Below are 12306 nucleotides of genomic sequence, written 5' to 3'. Positions count from 1 at the left end.
TGTCCAGCGCCTTTACAGCATTGTTATTCCCCACGTGGCCAGGGTCTCTCAGAAACTGGATCTTTGGCAAACATGAAGTCCAGGTACAGTTCAAACCATGTCACACCTTAAGACAGAAACCCGTCCATCCCAAGGACATAACACCTCTCCACAAAAGGAGTAATGTGGTTTATGCAGTCCAGTGCAGCCACAAGTGCCCAGACCTTTACAGTGGAGAAACTAAAGAACCTCTCCACAAAAGAATGGCCCAACACGGGAGAGCTAACTCCTCTGGACAAGACTCTGCAGTCCATTTACATCTTTAGGACAAGACACTCTTTTGAAGACAGCAATGTACACATGTTGGAAAAAGAAAAATGCGGACAAAGTCACAGATTCAAATCCATCTTGGGTGAAGAACAAAACTGGGTCTTATCTGTGAGGATTTTGTATGTTCCCTGATCATACGCTTGGATTTGAGTGTGTGTCATTGGATGCCTGTCTCCACTGTATGCGTCTAGCAATGGACTTAAACCTGCCGCGACCCTGTTCTCAACAGAATTTATTCATCATACCACATTCAACTGTACGTTCATTTAGCTCAAACTCTTGCCATGACTTGCCCACATTGGTGACAATGGTGCACCAGAAAAAAAGCATCACACAAAGGTGAGTTTCATCTGATCAAGCACAACAAAAAGACATGAAGAAATACTTTTTAATTTAAAGACTTATCAGGCAAAAATTATTAAAAACAACATATACACAGTGACATAAAAATGATCAACACATGTCAAGAATTTTGCTGATGAAGTCAAGAGTCTTGGGTGATTTTCTTCTTGAGAGCTTGAATCTCCTCGAGCAGACTCTGGTTGAGCCTCTGGAGCTCACGTTCACGTTCCTGCAAAGCTCTAATGTAGATGTTTTTCCTGCGGCGAGCCTGTCGAGCAGCTTCCCTGGAACAGAGATGCACCAAAAGTACAGTGAGATTCCCGCAGATACAAGTGACAAACAGCACATATACAGCACCGCACTTTAGAAATGACTGAACATATTTCATTGATTTGTCTGTTGTTCTGTCATGAATCCAGGAAAGGATCAAAGAGGACACTTGAGAACATCTACAAATCCAGTTGTAATCACTGGTGTTTTTCTTTTTGAAGGTGAAACTTGACTTAAGGGTGATAATGTGTGAACTTCTCTTCTTCAACAGAATGCAGAGCGAGTTCTCAGCCATCCACCAATTCCTCAATGACGAACATCAACTACCACCATGAGATCCATCACAACATGTTCACCATCCTGCTCACCGATTCCTTGCTAAGCGGTGCAACCGCTTCTGTGTGGATTGTTGCTCTGTCGTGCTCTGAGAGTGATCTTTCTTCAGCAGCTCAAGGAGACCAGTGTTATTCATTTGGACGTCACGAAGGACAACAGCTGTCAAGAGAACAACAGTGATGTCACTTGAACTTTCTCTGTGCAGAGCAGGTATAAACAGTATTTAATCCCAATCACTGATCTTTAGTGGGTGATCATTCCAGAGCAATTGGTTCTTGATTTGAAAATAGAAGATCAAACACATGATATCCTCCATGCTTTGCTGCGCATGAACATTAGTATGGCTTCAGTGGTATTGTACCTGGTGTTGTGTGTTGGACGTCCGGCATCACACTGTGGTTTGGAGGAGAATGGACCACAGACCTGGTTGGTGGAAGCTGCACATGTGTGGTGGACTGAAGGATCTCAGATGAACCACAAAGAACCTGGAAGGGATCAGCTAGAAGTGAAGAGTAAACACAATAAAAGCACGTTCAGTCAAGTAAGTTGGATTCACCATGAGTATTTGTATTCTGATATTGAACTGAAACGTTTGACAGTTTGTCTGCTCAAGCAACAGATGCTGCAATATGTGACAGAGCTCAGGCACAGTACTGAACAATTGCACTGACTGTAAAAGACACAACACATTTGGATTCATGCACTGTTGAGTATGAGAAAGTTACCAGGCTCTGTGTGGGGACAGCTGTATGGCAAATGTGTCACGCCCTGCCAGTGGTCATTGAATGGAGGAACTGCATTCAGAGGCTGGCCACCGATCATGGCTGACAAATCTGATGAAGAAAAACACACCAACAGTTGCATTGTGGAAAAGAACAAAACAGATACAATAGGATGATCAAGAAATATTGAAACACATTGAGCACTAAAAACTAGGGCTGTGACAAGATCAAAACTTTAATCGCAGCAAAGCTGAGTTGTCTGTTCCAAATGCAACTCAAAGGAAGATTGTATCAACACAGGTGTGGCCATGAATGTTTTCCTCATGGAAACCTTTGTTCACCACAACAAGCCAACAAGTAGAACATTCTCCAGAATAACCTCAGAGGCACTGAAAAGGTAAGACACATAGAGAACAGAAAGAAAATGTGTGATTAAGTTGCCATTCATCGCAAGTTCACGCAGCTCTCCTGCCGTTGATTCAGATTAAAGCTTATCTATTGACAGCCCTAGTAACAACACACTTAGTCATATGTTAGTTGAATTATGTCAGCGATTCCATTGGATGTAGTGTTTGATAACATCTAAATGTCCGTCCGTCTGTGGTACCTGGGAACGACTGCAGCATCTCACTGTTGTGTGGATTTTGCATTAACGGTCCAGCCATCACAAAAGCAGTCTCCTGAGAAAACTGCAGCTTCCCCTGGTCCTCAGAAGTGTACTGGGCTGGGTCTAGTCAGAGAGAAGAGCAGACAGATGAAACCCTGAGTCCATGAGAAACGACTTCATTGCATCCATAACCACGTGCAGATACCAAAAACCAGTTCAAACAAATTGAAATGTAAACACTTAAATGAGATAGGACCTGTCAAAGTGTGCTGTGAACAGTAGTCCTCAAAATGCTGCAGCATCTCGGAGAAGTCACAGGTGAGAAAAGGCATCTCCAGAATGGAATCAGCGTTCAGAGTCGACACACCTGAAGGGAAACAGGAAAATACAGTCTGTTACTATAAGATCACACCATGCAGTTCCACTATTAGATTCTACTTTCTTATCTGTCCGATTTTGTTGGTTTGGATTTCCCAAGAGAAACAAAGCGCATGAAACAAATAGACAAACGTCAAAATCCTACGAAGCAGGCAATGTTTTCGTATCGGTCCTCGGATCTTCGGTCTGTTGGGTCAATAACACTGCATTCCTCACAAAAACACAAATTAGTCAAATCGTATTGACGATTGATGAATTATTGAGCAAGAATTGTCTTATGAATGGGTTAAATCTTATTGAGCCAACTCAGCTAGTGGCAGTGAAAGTCAACAAGCTGAGTCTCCAAATAACTGCGCTGCACATCACACATATGACACCAAATAAAAGCTGTTCTTACCCAACATGATGCTTTCTCCCAGCGACACACGATGCCTTTTCACCCAAGACTAAATGCCAAAGTCAGTCAGCTAGTGGACGATGTATGTTCCCTCCTCTCAGCGATTGATCGACAATATTCTATTTAACTGACGCGTTTTGGATTTAAATCCAATCGAAAGCAATTACGCACCACCCATGTGGCTAAACGGTGGGATGGGATTGGCTGATGACATACTTTACTCTCTCCACCAATGAGGAACGTTGTCTCATTAGAAGACAAAACAGTGTCTCGAGAGATGATCAGACCATCAAAAACAATGCGTTGATTGGCCACGTTTCAATGATCCATTAACTCACCAACGCACAGAAACTGCCATGTTCCATAATCCAACGGCGGGATAAACGTCACACTCAATTGAGCGTTGAACTGGGGCCGGTCGCCACCTAGTGGAAGACTCACGACACAGTCAAAGTCAACTTCATTGTCAGGAATATTGAATGCACCACATCCAGTATAAGTGGAATTACAGTGCTCCCAGTGAAGAATAATCATTTAAAAATAATAGGCAAGTACTAAAGAAAGGAAAATACGTCAGGCTGCTTGATAATGTTGACGCACTGACCTGATGTCAAGTTGATCAAAACATGGAGTTCAAGATGGCCCCCTTTTTTTATACATTAGCGCAGGGGTGGGCAAACTGTTCCACAAAGGGCCGCAGTGGGTGCAGGTTTTTGTTCCAACCAATCAAGAGGACACTTTTTCACCAACAGGTGTCTTAGGGGTACAATCACTCAGTCAGTCACCTCCACTTCATTGGTCAAACTGTGTGAGCTTGTTTGGTTGGAAGAAAAACCTGCACCACCACGGCCCTTTGAGGACCGGATTGCCCACCCTTGCATTAGCGTATAATGGATCGATGCTAATAAGTCTGATACGTTCTGCTATGAGGACATTTGTCTCATTAAAGGTGTATTGAAATGGCATAACGTATTATTGACTTACGTGAGATGGAAGTGCGGGAGCATCTTCCTCCGTCCTGCCGTCCTTGGCATACAATGTCTATCTGGATATATGGACAGTTGCCATCGGTGTGGGATTTGACTCTGTTCTGAGAAGTCTATTTCTCGTGTGAACCATAAACACTTTTCAGTGTGGACATACATTAGATACATTATGATTGTTGAATGAACCTAATCCGTGGTTTACCATGGTGGAAGAATATTCTGAGGATTGTACACTCTTATTGTTTCTGATTTGCGCTTGCTTTGTTTTTCCCAATCCTTGTTTTATGAGGTGATGCAGTCACGTCACTCATTCATCTGCACCTGAGTACCATTCCAAGAACTCAAATGTCAATTCGGTGTTGAAGGGTAGGGTAGGAATTCAATGGTATATTGAGTTTAACCTCCAGTTTGACTCACACAACCCACGAGAACAAAAACACGGAGTGATCAGAACATTGAGACATGGAGCCCAAAACATCCCCAGCTCAGCAAGTGGGAGAGAGAAGGAGCAGAATCACATAAAGAATGCCCTTCAAAAATGTAGCTATCCCAACTGAACCTTTACCAAAACATCAAAAGGGAACACAAAGGACAAGGAAAACAATGTCCAGCGCCTTTACAGCATTGTTATTCCCCACGTGGCCAGGGTCTCTCAGAAACTGGATCTTGAGCAAACATGAAGTCCAGGTACAGTTCAAACCATGTCACACCTTAAGACAGAAACCCGTCCATCCCAAGGACATAACGCCTCTCCACAAAAAGAGTAATGTGGTTTATGCAGTCCAGTGCAGCCACAAGTGCCCAGACCTTTACAGTGGAGAAACTAAAGAACCTCTCCACAAAAGAATGGCCCAACACAGGAGAGCTAACTCCTCTGGACAAGACTCTGCAGTCCATTTACATCTTTAGGACAAGACACTCTTTTGAAGACAGCAATGTACACATGTTGGAAAAAGAAAAATGCGGACAAAGTCACAGATTCAAATCCATCTTGGGTGAAGAACAAAACTGGGTCTTATCTGTGAGGATTTTGTATGTTCCCTGATCATACGCTTGGATTTGAGTGTGTGTCATTGGATGCCTGTCTCCACTGTATGCGTCTAGCAATGGACTTAAACCTGCCGCGACCCTGTTCTCAACAGAATTTATTCATCATACCACATTCAACTGTACGTTCATTTAGCTCAAACTCTTGCCATGACTTTCCCACATTGGTGACAATGGAGCACCAGAAAAAAAGCACCACACAAAGGCGAGTTTCATCAGATCAAGCACAACAAAAAGACATGAAAAAATACTTTTTATTTTAAAGACTGTCATCGGGCAAAAATTATTGTACCCATTCAAAACAGCATATACACACTGACATAAAATGATCAACACGTGAAGAATTTTGCTGATGGAGTCAAGAGTCTTGGGTGATTTTCTTCTTGAGAGCTTGAATCTCCTCGAGCAGACTCTGGTTGAGCCTCTGGAGCTCACGTTCACGTTCCTGCAAAGCTCTGATGTAGTTGTTTTTCCTGCGGCGAGCCTGTCGAGCAGCTTCCCTGGAACAGAGATGCACCAAAAGTACAGTGAGATTCCTGCAGATACAAGTGACAAACAGCACATATACAGCACCGCTCTTTAGAAATGACTGAACATATTTATCGATTTGTCTGTTGTTCTGTCATGAATCCTGGAAAGGGTCAAAGAGGACACTTGAGAACAACCACAAATCCAGTTATAATCACTGGGGTTTTTCTTTTTGAAGGTAAAACTTAAGGGTGAGAATGTGTGCACTTCTCTTCTTCAACAGAATGCGGAGCTAGTTCTCAGCCATCCACCAATTCCTCAATGACGAACATCAACTACCACCATGAGATCCATCACAACATGTTCACCATCCTGCTCACCGATTCCTTGCTAAGCGGTGCAACTGCTTCTGTGAGGATTGTTGCTCTGTCGTGCTCTGAGAGTCATCCTTCTTCAGCAGCTCAAGGAGACCAGTGTTATTCATTTGGACGTCACGAAGGACAACAGCTGTCAAGAGAACAACAGTGATGTCACTTGAACTTTCTCCGTGCAGAGCAGGTATAAACAGTATTTAATCCCAATCACTGATCTTTCGTGGGTGATCATTCCAGAGCAATTGGTTCTTGATTTGAAAATAGAAGATCAAACACATGACATCCTCCATGCTTTGCTGCACATGAACATTAGTATGGTTTCAGTGGTATTGTACCTGGTGTTGTGTGTTGTTCGTCCGGCATCACACTGTGGTTTGGAGGAGAATGGACCACAGACCTGGTTGGTGGAAGCTGCACATGTGTGGTGGACTGAAGGATCTCAGACGAACCACAAAGAACCTGGAAGGGATCAGCTAGAAGTGAAGAGTAAACACAATAAAAGCACATTCAGTCAAGTAAGTTGGATTCACCATGAGTATTTGTATTCTGATATTGAACTGAAACGTTTGACAGTTTGTCTGCTCAAGCAACAGATGCTGCAATATGGGACAGAGCTCAGGCACAGTACTGAATAATTGCACTGACTGTAAAAGACACAAGACATTTGGATTCATGCACTGTTGAGTATGAGAAAGTTACCAGGCTCTGTGTGGGGACAGCTGTATGGCAAATGTGTCACGCCCTGCCAGTGGTCATTGAATGGAGGAACTGCATTCAGAGGCTGGCCACCGATCATGGCTGACAAATCTGATGAAGAAAAACACACCAACAGTTGCATTGTGGGAAAGAACAAAACAGATACAATAGGATGATCAAGAAATATTGAAACACATTGAGCACTGAAAACTAGGGCTGTGACAAGATCAAAATATTAATCGCACCAAAGCTGAGTTGTCTGTTCCAAATGCAACTCAAAGGAAGATTGTATCAACACAGGAGTGGCCATGAATGTTTTCCTCATGGAAACCTTTGTTCACCACAACAAGCCAACAAGTAGAACATTCTCCAGAATAACCTCAGAGGCACTGAAAAGGTAAGACACATAGAGAACAGAAAGAAAATGTGTGATTAAGTTGCCATTCATCGCAAGTTCACGCAGCTCTCCTGCCGTTGATTCAGATTAAAGCTTATCTATTGACAGCCCTAGTAACAAGACACTTAGTCATATGTTAGTTGAATTATGTCAGCGATTCCAGTGGATGAAGTGTTTGATAACATCTAAATGTCCGTCCGTCTGTGGTACCTGGGAACGACTGCAGCATCTCACTGTTGTGTGGATTTTGCACTAGCGGTCCAGCCATCACAAAAGCAGTCTCCTGAGAAAACTGCAGCTTCCCCTGGTCCTCAGAAGTGTACTGGGCTGGGTCTAGTCAGAGAGAAGAGCAGACAGATGAAACCCTGAGTCCATGAGAAACGACTTCATTGCATCCATAACCACGTGCAGATACCAAAAACCAGTTCAAACAAATTGAAAGGTAAACACTTAAATGAGATAGGACCTGTCAAAGTGTGCTGTGAACAGTAGTCCTCAAAATGCTGCAGCATCTTGGAGAAGTCACAGGTGAGAAAAGGCATCTCCAGACTGGAATCAGCGTTCAGAGTCGACACACCTGAAGGGAAACAGGAAAATACAGTCTGTTACTATAAGATCACACCATGCAGTTCCACTATTAGATTCTACTTTCTTATCTGTCCGATTTTGTTGGTTTGGATTTCCCAAGAGAAACAAAGCGCATGAAACAAATAGAGAAACGTCAAAATCCTACGAAGCAGGCAATGTTTTCGTATCGGTCCTCGGATCTTTGGTCTGTTGGGTCAATAACACTGCATTCCTCACAAAAACACAAATTAGTCAAATCATACACTAAAGATGAATTATTGAGCAAGAATTGTCTTATGAATGGGTTAAATCTTATTGAGCCAACTCAGCTAGTGGCAGTGAAAGTCAACAAGCTGAGTCTCCAAATAACTGCGCTGCACATCACACATATGACACCAAATAAAAGCTTTTCTTACCCAACATGATGCTTTCTCCCAGCGACACACGATGCCTTTTCACCCAAGACTAAATGCCAAAGTCAGTCAGCTAGTGGACGATGTATGTTCCCTCCTCTCAGCGATCGAGCGACAATATTCTATTTAACTGACGCGTTTTGGATTTAAATTGAATCGAAAGCAATTACGCACCACCCACGTGGCTAAACGGTGGGATGGGATTGGCTGATGACATACTTTAATCTCTCCACCAATGAGGAACGTTGTCTCATTAGAAGACAAAACAGTGTCTCGAGAGATGATCAGACCATGGTGTCAAAAACAATGCGTTGATTGGCCACGTTTCAATGATCCATTAACTCACCAACGCACAGAAACTGCCATGTTCCATAATCCAACGGGAGGATAAACGTCACACTCAATTGAGCGTTGAACTGGGGCCGGTCGCCACCTAGTGGAAGACTCGCGACACAGTCAAAGTCAACTTCATTGTCAGGAATATTGAATGCACCACATCCAGTATAAGTGGAATTACAGTGCTCCCAGTGAAGAATAATCATTTAAAAATAATAGGCAAGTACTAAAGAAAGGAAAATGCGTCAGGCTGCTTGATAATGTTGACGTACTGACCTGATGTCAAGTTGATCAAAACATGGAGTTCAAGATGGCCCCCTTTTTTATACATTAGCGTATAATGGATCGATGCTAATAAGTCTGATACGTTCCGCTATGAGGACATTTGTCTCATTAAAGGTGTATTGAAATGGCAAGACGTATTATTGACTTATTGACCTCCGTCCTGCCGTCCTTGGCAGACAATGTCTATCTTGATATATGGACAGTTGCCATCGGTGTGGGATTTGACTCTGGTCTGAGAAGTCTATTTCTCGTGTGAATGTAGGTGTAGGTCATGGCATCGCTCCCCCACACGGGGGCAGTACTTGATCGGTTTGGGGTGAATAACCCACCAGTCGTGTTCTGGATGTTGGGAAGGTCAGATTTCTGAATGTTCTCTGTAGTAGTAGTAGTGTAGCAGTTGTTTTTTAAGTTGTGTCCGGTAGCTCTGTTCCAGTTCGTCTGTGGTGTCATCTGTGTCATATCATTAACTGTTGTTAATTGTTTCGTTCTTTGGTTTCGTGAAAACATTCTGTAAATTGTTTGACCATGCGTTTAAACTTGAACATTGTTTTTTATACTAATTGGAGTCGTGTTCTTTATGTTGGAAAGGTTGAAACAAAGTCAAAAGTCCATCCACAGCTTCTGAACCGTAGCCACTCGTCCTCTTTTCGCTCCACCCTGCACATCAAACCCCAAGAAACACAGCGCAGAGTACCGGCGGGTGCAGTGTCGTCGAGGCAGCACACCGGCGTAGAAGTTTGGGCTACATCTTTGGTGCCGTGACCCCTTGATGGTGGATGTCGTGAGACAAACTTTTAAGACTTTTCTCTTCTCAATCTGTTGTAACAGCGTAACTGCAAATGATGCTGTTATACTGATGAAGGCTTAGAAAGTGTTCGTGTTTCAGAAGGAGATACTGCAGTGTGACATTTGCTTGAATTGTTGGGACCACAATTGTCAAATATTATAGCACATAACATGTCCAATTGGGAAACAGAACACTCATACGTAGTGGACATCCCTGGTCAACTTTTCCCAGAAGAAACAGAGGGGATGAGGGAAAACAGCAACACCCAAAGTGCCTGTCCAGAGCCAGTGGTGCGGCTCAGGCCTTCTTATCCACCGAACGCCTCAGAACACTCCTCATCTGGCTCCTCGGCAGTCAACTCCACCACCTCCAGACCTCTCAAGACATTACAGTCATCAGGACGCAACTCATCTAGCATCACTGGATTACAACCATCCTGCTCCCTGGCCTGATCGAGCTCAGCCATTCTCCACTCCAGTGTATCAAACACACTCTGGACCCCACCGCACACAGTCAGTCCCTGGTGCCAGGATGGCAAATACAGTGCCCCATGTCTTTTATCCAGGACACAGAGAGACGATGGAACCACAACCATCCAGGGTGGCAAATCCCCAAATTGCATACGGCGGTTTCCTGCAGACCCATCAGGTGAAAAATGTGCAAATGTTCAGTGGTAACACTGACAGTAGGATTCTGGTGGAGGACTGGATCAGAGATGTGCAGTATCGTTGCATCAGCAGAATCCAGCCAGAGCCTTTGAGGAGTTGAGGGCCAAATACAGCGAGGCGCAAAGCTCCCTGGATCCAATGGCTGATTTCTACAAATGCAGTCAGCAACCAGATGAATCAGCATGTTCATATGCAATAAGTCTTGAGGCTACACTGCGTGCTGTTGAAGATGAACAAAGAGGTGGCCGTCCTTTTTCTGACAGAGACAACAAGCTGACCAGGCAGCTTCTATGAGGACTGGCAGACGAGGAAGTATATATGCGAATCTCACCCATGAAGCCCATATTGACTTTCAGAGAGCTGCAGGAAGAGCTGAGAACCCTGAGCCGAGAGTTTCAGTCAAAACGTTTCAGTCCAGACACAGTCCGAAAAAGACGTTCATGTTCAAGTTCATGTGGCTGGACATCTGGCTGACATAAAGGGAACTGAGAAGTCCACAGAGTTAACAGAGATTGGGAAGAAGCTGGCCTTGAATCAGGCAGGAAGAGCAGATGAAAAAGCTGTTCCAATTGGAATCCAGGATACAGCCCTCGGCTGCCCTGCCCTCTCCAACGCCATCACAGGCTCGTGGTCAAGCACTTCGGAGCAGAGAGGTAGTGTGTTACAGATGTGGTCGGGTTGGGCATATAGCAAGAGTGTGTGGGTCAGTTCTGTTAAATACGGTTCACATGCAGGCTCCTCCACTAGTGCCTACACAGTCATCTACGCCTGCCGACGGTGGGGCGACATCCCTGCCACCTCAGCATTTAAACCACTAGGATCCATGGTTGCCCCAGTAACCATACAAAGCAAGTCCCCCCACACAAAGAGAAGACCAGCAAAGAGCAAGTGCTCCCTTAGTAGGTCCTCGAAATGAGGGCGAGGTTCTGATAAATGGGTTGAAGTGCAGTGCTCTCATTGATTCTGGTTCTCAGATCACCAGCATTACTCACTGTACCTGACTCTGAGTACAGGTCTTCTGTCCCTCTGCTGGTGAGAACCAATGTCATCCGTGCATCCAGGGAGCAGCTTACAGCGTCTTATGGTCAGCAGTTTCTCCATCGAGTGAAGGAAGACAATCCAGAATGGTATACGGCTCTCCGGCAGGTGGGCAACATGGATGAGCGTGATACACGTGAGGTTGTGGGCCCGCTAGTGTACACTGGCAGGAACATTAAAGTCCCAGGGGCAACAGAAATGGATCTGCGCTGCAGGATTCGAGCTGGGCCTCAGAGAAAGTCTTACACTGCCCGGATTGAGGATCACAGCTCATATAGTCTCCCCCAAGGTCTGCTAGTAGCCCGAGTTGTCGGCGATGTGAAAAGAGGCATGGCCCCCGTCAGGGTGATGAATTTATCCCAACGTGCCATTACGCTGAGGCCACACACTCACAGTGTCTCTGGTTAACAGGGTGATCGAGTCTCACCCTGCTCAGGTGAAAGCAAAGGATGGTGGGAAGAGTGAAAAAGCTTTAAGTTTCAACCAGGTTCTTGTGGCCAATGGGGTGGACCTAAGTGAAGCTGCAGTTGAAGATGACAGTCAGCGGGTTCTTCTGAAGGAGTTATTAGAGAAAAATTCACAGGTTTTTTCACAACATCCAACGGACTATGGTCACACCAGTACTGTGCAGCAGGAGATCCCCCTGGTGGACTCCAGATCTTTCAGGCTGCCTTATTGGAGAATCCCACCCTCACAGTGGCAAGATGTCAGAAAAATGTTGATGGAGATGGAGGCTGCAGGAGTCATCAGACCAAGCAAGAGTCCCGAGGCATCTCCAGTTGTGTTTGCTGCTGAGAAAGATGGTTGAGAGGTTGTGTGTAGATTACAGAAAACTGAACTCCTACAGCACGAGAGACGCATTTCCCCTGCCGAGAATAGAGGA

General features: G+C 44.6%; 2 protein-coding genes across 3 annotated transcripts; both read right to left on the bottom strand.

Moving 5' to 3' along the window:
• Window positions 1-787: 787 nt before the first annotated feature.
• LOC128752533 (cAMP-responsive element modulator-like) lies at window positions 788-3981 on the bottom strand. 2 transcript variants are annotated; one of them, XM_053853830.1, is made up of 7 exons: window positions 3700-3981; window positions 2843-2953; window positions 2587-2709; window positions 1983-2090; window positions 1619-1756; window positions 1290-1416; window positions 788-935 (listed from the first exon to the last, which is right to left on the bottom strand). In XM_053853830.1, exons 1-7 carry the CDS (start codon window positions 3893-3895, stop codon window positions 794-796), a joined length of 945 nt encoding a protein of 314 aa, XP_053709805.1. In that variant the 5' UTR covers window positions 3896-3981; the 3' UTR covers window positions 788-793. The 2 variants fall into 2 exon arrangements, with proteins under 2 accessions (XP_053709805.1, XP_053709806.1); XM_053853831.1 differs by lacking the exon at window positions 3700-3981 and adding an exon at window positions 3362-3464.
• Window positions 3982-5715: 1734 nt separating this feature from the next.
• LOC128752433 (cAMP-responsive element modulator-like) lies at window positions 5716-8403 on the bottom strand. The gene is made up of 7 exons (XM_053853635.1): window positions 8313-8403; window positions 7796-7906; window positions 7540-7662; window positions 6936-7043; window positions 6572-6709; window positions 6243-6369; window positions 5716-5894 (listed from the first exon to the last, which is right to left on the bottom strand). The coding sequence occupies exons 1-7, from the start codon at window positions 8317-8319 to the stop codon at window positions 5753-5755; spliced, it is 756 nt and encodes a 251-aa protein (XP_053709610.1). The 5' UTR covers window positions 8320-8403; the 3' UTR covers window positions 5716-5752.
• Window positions 8404-12306: the final 3903 nt, after the last annotated feature.

The sequence above is a fragment of the Synchiropus splendidus genome, chromosome 1, assembly GCF_027744825.2.
Source record: "Synchiropus splendidus isolate RoL2022-P1 chromosome 1, RoL_Sspl_1.0, whole genome shotgun sequence".
Lineage (NCBI taxonomy): Eukaryota > Metazoa > Chordata > Actinopteri > Syngnathiformes > Callionymidae > Synchiropus > Synchiropus splendidus.
The sequence above is the reverse complement of the archived record's forward strand: the minus strand, read 5'-3'. Positions and strand labels throughout refer to the sequence as shown.